Source organism: Aquarana catesbeiana, linkage group LG05 (genome assembly GCF_042186555.1).
Source record: "Aquarana catesbeiana isolate 2022-GZ linkage group LG05, ASM4218655v1, whole genome shotgun sequence".
NCBI lineage: Eukaryota > Metazoa > Chordata > Amphibia > Anura > Ranidae > Aquarana > Aquarana catesbeiana.
The window spans coordinates 576,965,403-576,978,646 of record NC_133328.1 but is presented as its reverse complement, the minus strand read 5'-3'; the positions used below and the strand labels follow the sequence as shown (position 1 = coordinate 576,978,646).

General features: G+C 40.1%; 1 protein-coding gene across 1 annotated transcript in view; it reads right to left on the bottom strand.

The window, feature by feature from the left end:
- VPS13B (vacuolar protein sorting 13 homolog B) overlaps window positions 1-13,244 on the bottom strand; it is a 1,301,055-nt gene that overhangs the window by 736,155 nt on the left and 551,656 nt on the right. The window contains exons 10-11 of the mRNA XM_073632833.1: window positions 5,669-5,778; window positions 1,407-1,551 (exon numbers count right to left, since the gene is read on the bottom strand). Of these exons, the coding sequence (XP_073488934.1) occupies window positions 1,407-1,551; window positions 5,669-5,778 (255 nt within the window). The remainder of the gene's footprint in view (window positions 1-1,406; window positions 1,552-5,668; window positions 5,779-13,244) is intronic.

Here is a 13,244-nt window from a genome sequence, read left to right as displayed (position 1 = left end):
ATCCCTACAGTCAAGCACAGAGGTGGAAACCTGATGTTTTGGGGCTGATTCTCTGATAAAGGTACAGGCTGACTTTGCTGCATTGAGGTGCCAATGGACGGGGCCATGTATTGTAAAATCTTGGATGAGAACCTTCTTCCCTCAGCCAGAATACTGAAGATGGGTCGTGGATTGGTCTTCCAGTATGACAATGACCCAAAACATACTGCCAAGGCAACAAAGGAGTGGCTCAAGAGGAAGCACATTAAGGTTGTGGAGTGGCCTAGGCAGTCTCCAGACCTTAATCCTATAGAAAATTTATGGAGGGAGCTGAAACTTCGAGCTGCCAAGTGACTGCCGAGAAACATTATGGATTTAGAGAAGATCTGTAAAGAAGAGTGGATGAAGATCCCTCCTCAGATGTGTGCAAACCTGGTAAGTTAACCAACTATAAGAAACATCTGTCCTTGGCAACAAGGGCTTCTCCACCAAGTACTAAGTCAAGTTTTGCTTGGGGATCAAATACTTATTTTACTCACTGAACTGCAACTCAATTTATAACATTTGTATCATGTTTTTTCAGAATTTTTTGTTGATATTCTGTCTCTATCATTTAAAATACACCCTATGATAACAATTATAGACCCTTCTTTTCTTTGTAAGTGGGCAAACTTACAAAATCTGCAGGGGATCAAATAATTATTTCCCCCACTATTGCTGTTAGGACTTATGTAAATTTGAAGTAAGTGGATTTGGCACAGCAACAATGTTACCTGAATAGCATTATCAGGTCAGATTTGATTTTATATATTGCCTGTGACTATTCTTTAAATCAGCCCTCTTGTATTTGGGTAACAGTAAACTCTTCTGTTTTTATTAACCAAGTAATTATGGCTAAGCTGCCCACAGGAACTCGCACCAGCCCACAGACACTATCATAGAGACAAATGCTTTTGGCAATTATTATTGTCATACAGCCAACCCAGGCCTGCTCCAACCCACCACTTCCCTTTTTCAGCATTAATACATAAGCCCCTTTAGGAACCATAAAAATTGTTCCATCTTATACTTTCATCTCTGACCACTATGTTTGTTTTATCCAACAACTGAGTACCTATGCTACATACACTGGTCTGTTATAAGCACATAACAAGATTGTCAAGATTTTGCTACACTAAACCAAAAAACGGCAGTGTACATATGAGCTGTTTTACAACAAAATGAGCAAAATAGGAGTAATGTTAAATCAAAACAGAACCTGAGCAGTAGAAATAATAAGAACGGATGGATTTTAATTATAGAAACATTAATTCTCTAACACAGGGTGTATTTGTGAAAAGCCCAAAGGTGCCTCAACGTGTTTGCACAGCTGACCCACTAAAAGCTCCCGATATGTATTTTTTTTTCAGCTAAAGAAGAGAGCATACCTGTTACGGTTTTTGTTTTGACAGGGCTGCTGGCATACTCAGACGGCTGATTTGATGCCTGCTTTGCCAAAGGCGTACTGCCAACTGACACCTCATCCTCCTTCTTCCTCGACAGTGGCATGGCAAGAGAAGCAGATCCCAATGGCTGGGGAGGCAAAGTAGAGAAAATAAACACCAGTGCTGCTCTTTTCGGCAGGTGAACATAGCTAATGGAACAGTTAAGTGTTTCACGGGTTCATTTCTAGACCAGGAAAATAACCAAGTATGCTAACTGCATGAATGTTTAAATGGATAGCTCCTAATGAAAAGAGATTCAAGAGTACTTGTGGATAGAAGGGCACGAAAGTGCAGAATATTTTGCTTACACCTGTTCTTCAATTAAAACATATGATTAGGTGAAGATCCTAAGCTAATTAAGCTTGTTGCCACCATTTCGGTGTTTTCGCTTATTAACCACTCTATCGCGGCCTGAAAGATCTGTAATGCCTCTGCTCCTTTAACATAACCAGGTAAATTAAGCAAGCATGCAAATTTACCATTTTCCATTGCCACTTTTCTTACTTAAAGAAAGTCACTTCAGATGGGACCCTTTTGCAGGTATAGCTATGTAAAGCATTAGAAAATAAGTGCCTACACTGTTTAAAATACAGTAATACACTGCCTCACCCTATTCTGCACATGCTCAGCTACTCTACATATTCTGCAGTGCCTAAAATGGAAAGTCCAGTCTGCTCACAGCCTTAAAGCGGAATTAAACCCTCCTTATCCTTTACAGCCAAGGAAGCTGGTTCTGTTTGATCTGGAACTGCCATGGTGCTGTACATGTGAGCAGTTATGACACTAGCCATTTAATGGTTTGACAGTTTGGTTAAGGACACAAGCAAATGTGACAGTTAACAATCCCGGCATCCCAGGTATGTAAATGTTTTTTTAAACTGTTAAACGCATGGGTTTAGTTCCACTTTAGGATTAACTGCTGTTCAGGGGCTCTGGGCTTCAGCAAAATGGCAGCCTCCAGCAAGAAGAAAAAGGAGCAATGCCGGAGGCAATTTACAGCACACACTAATTTTGGTAGCATAATTATTCATTTGGAATGTATGTTCCTTGATAAAGATCATTATTTTTTTTATCAAGTTGTTATGGGTAAAGTTCCGCTTTAAGAACTCACAGCAAACTTTAAAAGCACATCTTAAAGTGGAGTTCCATCCAAAAGAGGAACTTCTGCTCATTTGTCTCCTTCCCCTCTCCGGTGCCACATTTGGCACCTTTAGGGGGGAGCGGATACCTGTTTTTGACAGAGTTATTGCCGCGACTTTTGACATCACCGCTCAGCTCCCTCCTCCTTCCCCTGCCGCCGGGCCAGTAGGAGAGAGGAGCAGAGACTCACGCATGCACAGTAGGGTTCCCGACGTGAAGCTCTAATGGCGGCGGCAGCAGCACCCGACAGCTGATGGAAACATCAGCTGTGGTGCCGACATCGCTAACCTCCAGGACAGGTAAGTGTCTTATTATTAAAAGTCAGCAGGTGCAGTATGTGTAGCTGCTGGCTTTTAATTTTTGCAGCGGTGGGCAGAACACCGATTTAAGTTCCTGTATAAACAGCGTTAAGCCTTGTTAAACCATGTTTCACACCTTTTACCGGCGTCTGGCGTTTTTACAGCTCTAGTGTAGAGCCTCAGTATGCGCTGGTCCTGAGTTTTTTTTTGGAGCTTAAAAACGCCAATGCCTGTTACAGCTCAAAAACGCCATGGTGTGTAAGAGGCCATTGAATAACATGGAGTGGTGTTTTTAAGCTGCAAAAAAAGCTAAAAAACACTGCTGTAAAAACGTCCATGTGTATGAGGCCTAAGACTGTAGACAACTCTGGAGAGAGGTGGCTGGCGACTGCTGACAACATATCACGTGGCCTGCATACCAGGTAATTTTCAGGATATGTACTATAGTATCAGATTTGGCAATGCCACAAATAAGTTACAAGCTGAAGTGTGCAGGGTCAGGCCCTTAACACCAGAAAGTAACAGAAGTAATACAAATTATAATTAGATAATTCTACAAAGCAGAATGAGCAACATTACACTGTTAATAGTCAAATAATGACATGCAAGATCCACGTTAAAGCATACCTGTCATATGCAAGTGTAAAGGCACAAGGCCATTCTTTAAGTACCAAATTTCAGCTTCAGAATTCCAGCCCACTTCCCAATTTTTGACTACAATCCCCCCCAAAGATCATATGTTGACTATCTGAGAATCAATATTTGCATACTGCTGCTAACCCTGTGGCACTTTTTGATCTTGACGATAGGGAATTCAGGCATTGAGCAATACCATGTTACTTTTTATGAGCATAATTCAGGTGTGCTTTAATGTTGAAAAAATCTAAACGAGAGTTGATAAATCTATATATAAGTGACTACAGAAGGACCAGTCAATCAGAGGTTTATGAGCCTGGATCTATCTTCTTCTCAGAGTACCTACGCCCTTTACAGGGGTGTCTCTTGCCAGGCCCCCTAGTCCTCTTGGCCCTGGGCCTTCAGTGGGTTTGAAGAAAAAAGCAGGACTGCAGGCTTACCGATCTGTGTTCTATTAAGTATATACTTGGTTAACAATAAGCAGGAATAAATGTTCAATTCAGACAACTGATTTATTCTCTCTCCATCACCTCATCACAGAAAAAAGTGTGAACATGAAATAAAAACACGAACGCAAGGATGATCGGTAGCATGTGAACACAAGTGTATTCTGATAGATATACAGCAGACAATTCTCATAACACATGCAACAAAAGGCAAAACTGGGCTTCAATGACTTTTGTTCTTCTGCCAAAACTAGTATCATGGAATCATTTCTAGATACATAATATGCGTTGGTTTTTTACACTTTAAAACTAAAAAAGATATGTTTTAATACCAGAGTTCTTCTAAATGTTGATACTAAGCATAGGTGTGCGCAGCCTATTGCATTAGGGTGTGCACCCCAAATTTATTAAAAACATGGACAGTGTTAGTAGGGCAGAGGTTGGTGTCAGTAGGGCAATGGACAGGGTCAATAGTTTTTTATTTTTATTATATTTTTTACAATTTTTTTTAGGAGCCCCGTTCGGGTGCATTGGTGCAACAGCAGCAGGGGGAATCGGCGCCTCTCAAGGTGATTAGGGTGTGCCCAGGCACACCACCTGCGCACGCCTATGATACTAAGTCAGACTAAGAGTTTAAAGTCCAGGCAAACCACTAAATACACAGGTGCAATATACAGAAAATGGGAGCTGTTTTTAAAGTTTTGGATTTGTGCTTTTGTCAATCCATTTATAAAATTAGCACAGCTGTGCCATGCAGCAAAGGACAAGAGACAAAAAAAACTGTACAAATTACAGGTTTTGTCTCTTTCTATCCCCCTGTACTCAATTTAATAGTGAAAGGAAAAGCAGCACACCCCTATCTGCCACTGTGCATTCTCTTCTATGAGCACGTCCCTTGTTAGCACTGCCGCATTGCTGATCGGCTACTTGTGCTGCTTCATCCAAACCCAGTCTGAAACCTGCTGTACAGGGAACAAGTCAAAATCAGGTGGTTGCATTACAAAAAATTAACTACATTTAAAAACCTAATAACAAATATGGAGTTGCATCTGTTTGTGCATTGTAGGCCTGCCTGGAGTTCAGCTTTGAAGTCGAACTCTGGGATTTCAGCAACTTTGTAAAATGTACTGTATTATTATGGGTTAGGTCCAACTAGGTGCATGCCACCTCATGGACCTACCTCCTTTATTCAGTTTATATTTCTACTGAGTACCGGGAGCACAGCTATCACTATACATCTGGCGCTCTGACGCTGGACCTTCTGGTCTCAGCTTCTGAAGCTGCAGAGTCGCATGCAGTTGGTGTGCCCACCCTTCCCCTCCTCCTGCCAAATCACAGAGCACATTGTATTATGTGAACTGATTCACAAAATACAAAAGCTTTTGTAAATGAACAGCAGCGAGGAGGGACGGGCACAACTACTGTGTGTGAGAAGGCAGTGCATCTGTCAGAGTGCTGGGAGTATAACAATAGCTGTATTCCCAGCACTCAGTAAAACTGTAATTTGAAAATATTAGAGATAGCTCCATGAGGTTGCATGCACCAAATCGGTGTTAACTCATAGTAAGCCAGCAGATTTTACAAACTGGCTGAATTCCTGTTCAGCATTAAACATACAGCAACAACAGACCAGGTATATATCAGATAATGGTTATGAGGAATGACTCATTACAGAATATATTACCTGTTGGGCCTGTCTGTCCCCTTTTCTCTGAGGCTGGTAAAGAAGCCATGTGTACAGCACTGGGTCCACATTCACTGCCAAACCTTGTATGTTTGCCAGCAACACAGCACCTAGAAAGTAAACCAAGAAAACAAATTAAATCACCAACTCAATCATATATTCTAATCTAGAGGAGAACAATCGTGATTACAAATAAATAATAGCTGTGAAACATAACTTTTTAATTAAATTATATGTTTTATATCCCAAACGAGTTATACAACTTATTTTGTTAGGTGAAGGAGAACACAGCATAAGTTCACCATAATCTCTCCATATACTAATTTAAAGTTGCTGTACCATCTCCCCTATATTTTTATAGTATGCGACTATCATCTAAATATATGGATCAATAAACAAGTACTATTAAAACAACAATACTAGCCAATGCCACATATAAAAAAAATAAGTGTATTATAAAAATAAAGAGGTAAATCAGATAAACCATGATAGAGCTATAATTTTCCAGGTGATATGCCTCTTGTAAACACAAAACACAGTGAACCATTCCAAAATGTAAAGATATTATTTGAACCTGTAAAGCTCAAATACATATATTCAGTTTCTTGAAAGAACAAGACAATGCTTTAGATTTTTTTTTTTTGGAGGGAAGTGATGGAGATTACAGATACATTTAAAGGGGATACTTAAAACTTGTCAGTGTTTATTGCTGTTACTGAAGAGATTTTCTTTCACTTTATATCATTCATTTAAATTAATTAATATTTTTATTGTGCTTTTAAATAACTAACTTGGCTTTCAACATGCTTTATCTGCTGTTGGGGTAGACAGTGAGGCAGCCATCTTGGGCATGCATACAAGGGTCTAAAGCCAATTTTAGACAGGAGCCAATTATCCTACTACTAGAGTGTGGGAGGAAACCAGAGAACCCAGAGGAAACACACACAATCACAGGGACCCAAGTGCCCATGTGCTATCCTAGTGACACCATGAAAAGAAATTTGTAAAAATGGGGGTGGTGAAAAGTACAGCAAGGCAAAAATAAATGCAAACCATGCAGTGGTTCTCATTCAGGGTATCTGTCATTTTAAGAGAGATTTCACATCACCTACTTTGCCTTCAAAACACTGGACAGAAAATGAGATGAGTTCTCTCCAGCAAGAACGTAGACAGACACAAATACCTGGCAGAGGTTCTAACTCTACTCTGTTCACTTCCACTTATAGAAAATGTATTCCTGATTCAGTATGGCTCTCCATTCAACAGCATTCCTAATAAGCACAGACTTTAGAACCTATGACACAGGAATGTACATAGAGATCAGGCTTTTAATTTTCTCACGCAGATTTATTCGCAGAAAATAACCAGGAGCTACGGGTCTGAGATTTCCATACATGATGTTCAACAGGTGACCATATAAGCCCACAAATACTATGAGAGGCCTCTACAGAAGAAAATAGGAGACGTAAAGCTTCTCCTTGTCATTGCCAACGCAAATATTTTCATTCAACAAATCTTGATTAAATTCTGGACGTTAGCCGGCTACAGCTTCCTACAAAATATTAATCTTTAGTAAACTCATGCAAGCTGAGGGAATGCGCTGGGGTATATATACTATAATGATTCCCATATTGAAAGCCTAACAATCTTCTCTTCTCAGACCCTTGCTACATGCCAAATTTCCAGCTAACACGTTATGTATGGCATATGCAAGTGAGGGAAAAATAGATCTGAATTGATTTAAACTGAACCAGGGTCATTTATTTAAAGAAAATTTCAATGTTTCATGCTAAACAAATATAGCATTAGTAGATTAAAGTGACTGTCATAAATAAAAAATACTGCAAATATATTGTGCAGGCACCTAAAAGATACAGGTAATCGAAGCAGCTTCCCAAGTCCTCATGTCATAGCCGGATGCCAGACTGTTATGCCAGGCAAAGGCTTAGCAATTTCCAACAGTGTTGGAGTTTGCTTGCCCCTACTTGCCTCCTGTACATTCCTATTGAAGGAAGTGTATCACAGTAACTAGTCGAAAGGAATTTGTAAAGAAAGCTGCACTACCAGGAATTGTAAGAGTTTTACAGTAGGTTTGCTTTTGAGTCCATCTTCAACCTGAAAAGGTCCCACTAGCTCATCTTTAATAATACCAGCTCATACCAGTACCCCGCCTCCACCTTGCAAGCGTCTGAGTCGAATTGGAGCTCTTTGCCATTTACAGATCCAGCCACAAGCCCATCCATCTGGTCCGTCAAGTGTCACTATCATCTTATCAGTTCATAAAACCTTTGAAGAATCTGTCCTCAGATATTTCTTGGCCCAGTCTTGACGTTTCAACTTATGTGTCTTATTCAATCAGTGCGGGCCATCAGTGCAGCCTTATCAGCACACAAAGAAAAATGACTTATTTGCAAAATAGAAAAAAAAAAAATCTAAATTTGCAGTCTTTTTTCATATGTTTAGCAAAAAATTAAAAACAACAATGCAATGATTAAATACCACCAAAAGAAAAATATATAAATGTCTTATGGGTACAGCGTTCCTTGACCGCCAATTGCCATTCAAAGTGCGAAAGCACTGAAAGCCGAAAATTGGTCTGGGTAGGAAAGGAGTGAAAGTGCCCAGTACTGAAGTGGTTAACCAATTATACCAGGCAGGCGCTAATGAGAGCCAACTCATATGTAGGTTGAAACAGTCATTAACTGACACAAACAGCTGTGTGAGTGGCTTAAAACTGGGTGAGGAACAGTCAAACTTTGCTACCAAGGTGAAGTTGTGGAAGACGGTGTCATGTCACAGGTCATACACCATGGCAAGACTGAGCACAGCAACAAGACACAAAGTAGTAATACTGTATCAGCAAGGTCTCTCCCAGGCAAAGATATCAAAGCAGACTGGGGTGTCAAGATTTGCTGTTCAAGCTCTTTTGAAGAAGCACAAAGAAACTGGCAACGTTAAGGACTGTAGACGCAGTGGTTGGCCAAGGAAACTTAATGCAGCAGATGAAAGACACATCATGGTTACTTCCCTTCGACATCGGAAGATGTTCATCAGCACAGAACTGGAGGAAACCAGTGGGACCCAGCTACATCCATCTACTGTCCAGAGAAATATGGCCAAAAATGGTCTTCATGAAAAAATACCTTCCAAAAAGCCATACCTCCAACGTGGAAACAAGGCTAAGTGACTCAACTATGCATGTAAACATAGAAACTGGGGTGGCAGGAGGCAGTTTGTTTGCCGAAGGGCTAGAGAGCCTACAATAATGAGTGTCTACAGGCAACAGTGAAGCATGGTGGAGGTTCTTTGCAAGTTTGGGGCTGCATTACTGCAAATGGAATTGGAGATTTGGTCATGATCAATGGTGTCCTTTACGCTGATAAATGCAGGTAAATACTTACCCATCATGCCATACCATCAGGGAGGTGTGTGAATGGCTGTATGTTTGGGGTGGTCGTCCTGCTGCAGAATAAATTTGGGGCCAATTTCATTAAGGACTATCTTCAGCGTAAATAAGTACAAGAAGTCCTGGAAGTGATAGCTTAGCCCCCACAAAGCCCTGATCTCAACATCAAGTCTGCCTGGGATTACATGAAAAGACAGAAGGATTGGAGGCAGCCTACATTCACAGAAGATTTGGGGTTAGTTCTCCAAGATGCTTGGAACTACCGGCCAAGTTCCTTCAAGAGCTGTGTATAGGTGTACCTAGAAGAACTCATGCGGTTTTGAAGACAAAGGGTGGGCACACCAAATAGTGATTTCATTTGTATTTCTCTTCTGTTCATTTACTTTCCATTTTGTCAGTTGATAAGAAATAAACTATTAGCACATCTATTTCTGAAAGCATTTTTAATTTACAGCATTTTTTTACACTTACCTAAAACCTTTGCACAGAACTGTATATACTGTATATGTCAATATTCACATTTAACTTTTATAACAAGATAAAAAAAAAAACATTTCTAAAGCATACAAGGCACCATCACTTGTCTTCAAAGCACTAGCACTGGCATACAAAACAGATTGTGATAGGAACCTTGCCAGCTCTCTCACTGACCCCTATAGTTTGCTGGCCAACAATGGCTTTCTTCAGAACCTGCCAAACTTGTCATTGGCTGAAAACGGTTTCCACTAGCCTACAGATCATCTACATTTGAAGCTGAGCCAGAAATATTCTTGGCAAATTTAGAACATATGTACACACATGCTTTAACATCGCCTTCTATCACAATGGTTGTGCACATTTTATACTGCAAGACATGTTTGGTGCAGATTAGGTTATGTTATGTAGAAACTTAAATAACCAGACGGTTCAGAAAACCTAAAATGGAGATCGCTTTATATTAAATTCAGAAAAAAAACCTTCTCATCATGCCTACATTTATTGGGGCTAAGGTATAAAACACCAGGAAAAGGGTTGGAACTGCTGTCATGGTGCCCAGAATTTCTGTTGTTACATACCGGAGGGAGGTGAAAGCAGATAATGCTTATATAAACTAGATTATAGTTGTTCTTATCCTAGTGTACACTGGTTGCAGCGCTGTAGATGGGACAATCCAAGGGAGAGCAGGGAGATGCAGAGAGATCACTACTCTTAAACTCAACACACATAATATGACTGTATAATCCCTGTTAGATATACAAATAATGTGTAGTGGAAGCACCTGCCTAATGCGATGGAAACAAACAAGGGGCCCGGGTGCATGGATTAAGGGGGCAGCGTCCCTGTGCCCCATATGGAGTGGCCACCACTGCATTAAACCTTTCCAATTACAGGCAATCAATGGTTGAGCAAGTACCAACAAGTAGACAGTGACTAAAAAAGGCTGGCAGAGATTAACAGGTCAAGATGGGCTTGACAAATTCAGAGATCAACTTGCAGCATCATACACTTGAAACTGGCACCAGAGGAAGCCTGAACATCTAAATGGTAAAATTTAACAAATGTGTAAACAGACCAGGCGGCCTCCTTGCATATTTAAGAGACAGATGTCTGATGCTGAAAAGCCCATGAAGAAATGGATGTGATAGCATGCACAATACCAAGGGAGGGAGGAACCCTATCCTTTTTATACCATAAGCTTGAATGATGACTTGTATATTCCATCTAGCAACGGTGGAGCAAGAATCAGGGGGTCCAATCCCCTAAACAAGGCTGTTATTTGGAGCTAGGCTCTCAAACCGCATACCAAGTCAAGAAAAGGAAACACTGGGGTAGCACTGTGGCTTAGTGGTTAACACTTCTGCTTGCAGCACTAGGGTTATCCGTTTGAAGCCTAACCAAGACGCTACCAACATGGAGTTTATATGTTCTCCCTGTGCCTGTGTTGGCTTCCTCTGAATACTCCAGTTTCATCCCACACCCCAAAGACATGTTAACTGGCCCCTGTCTAAATTGGCCCTAGTATGTGTATGCATGCATATAAGGTAGGGAACTTTGTAAGCTCCTTGAAGGCAGGGATTGTTGTGAATGTACAATATATGCAAAGCACTGTATAAATTGTCAGTGTTAAATACTGTAAATACCTATAATACAATAAAGGAAATAAAATGAGACAGTGGGGAGAAATTCCCTTGGGATATTTCAGCACAAAAGGAGGGGAGGACAATATTCTGGTTAAAGTGGAAGGAGGAAACCACCTAAGGAAGAAAGGCTTTGGGACTAAAGACAACGTTGTCCTTGTGTAACATGGGACATACGCTTTACAGGATATGGCTGTTAATTCAGAGATCCCACACACAGAGGTGATATCAACAAGAAAGGCCATCCTGCGAGGAGGATCAGTTAAGGTAATATCACTAAAAGGTCCCGAGCGCCTAAAAAAGAAAAAAAAAAAAAAAAAAAAAAGATTATGGTCCCATAGAATTACAGTGAAATGTAGAGAAAGAGAGATGCGTGCAACACCTTGCACAAATGCCTTAAGTAGGGAATGCAAGATGTCCCTTGATGGTACTCAAGGCAAGATGCTTGTCTAGACCAGACTGGAGGAAGAACAGGATTTGTCCTTAGAATGAAATATCCGGGTCTTGCACCACACAAAATAGGCTTTCAAGGTGTAAACTTTATCAGAAGCCAACTTTCTAGCCTTCAAGAGGGTAAGTTTGACTGAATCTGATTGAAGTCCTGAGGGATAGGTACCTAAACAGCCAAGTCATTAAAGCCTTCAACTGAGAGGCAGGTTGTTGGGCAAGCACTGGGACAGAGGATTCAGATGATTCAGAAGGCGCCAAAGTGGAAATCTTGATGGGAGAATGATGCTATATCCTGTGCCACAATTATGTCCCTATATAATTTGGCATCATCAGCAAACACTGAAATTAAGTCCTTGATTCCAACTTCTATATCATTAATAAACAAACTGGACAGCATGGGGCCCAAGAAAGATCCCTGGGGTACACCGCTCACAATTTCAGCCAATAATCACTACTTTCTTGACCAATTTTCTTACTCATGTAATACAATTTCATCAACTTCAACAGACCTTATTTTATAGAGTAAATGTTTATGAGGCATAGAAGGAAAGTGGTGAGCTTCTAAGCATCTCCCATTTGAGAGAGATAGTTGATCATATAAGAACACTGGAAAAAAGGTGAGGCTAGCTGGCAGGGATATATATATATATATATATCTCCATACACACACACATATGATAAATACATACATACAGTGACTTTTTGCAGGTCAGTACACATATGTGCAGCTATTTAAACACATTACATAGGTTAGGGGAATTCAGGTGAGACTTATGCTGAAAATATAGTCTGCAAAATGACAATCACTTGGCAATCTTTGGTGAATACATTTTTTTTATACCCTGAGATAAATATGTTGTCTTTTTTTGCTGACAGGCCATGAGTTTGCCAAACCCATTACTTTAACATGTGTGTTACAGTGCTTTATTTTAGGACAGATGACCAAGGCAGAGGGGGAAGGCTATGTCTCCATGAAATTTTATTTTCAATGAACATTTCATTCTAATGTCTTAGCTCTGTGCTGTGCATCACACTGACAGTTGAGGAGTTGCTCTTGGCAGTGACACGACTTATGATGAACAACGGAATCTTAGAACACTCAGGACATGGAACACTGGAGACTATGAAGAACAAAGAGGAACATCGTCTTTAATTCAGGATGAAACACACATCATCTAACCCAACTAAAAGCAGAAAAAAAAATTTAAGCTGAAATTCTTTCATGGATCTAACACACTGAAAAAAAAAAAAAAAGAAAAAAAAGAATTTAAGGGAAAGACATGATGGTGCATCTGCCACTTTGCCGTCTTTAAAGTTAAAATGAACAAGGCCACTAAAACAAAAATGAACTATAGGTCACTAGGTGTCATTTTATATATACAGTATCTGACAAAAAAAAGTGAGTACACCCCTCACATTTTTGTAAATATTTTATTTTATCTTTTCATGTGGCAACACTGAAGAAATTACACTTTGCTACAATGTAAAGTAGTGAGTGTACAGCTTGTATAACAGTGTAAATTTGCTGTCTCCTCAAAATAACTCAACACAAAGCCATTAATGGGCTCATGCACACAAGGCGTTCAAAAATAAACGAGCTGCA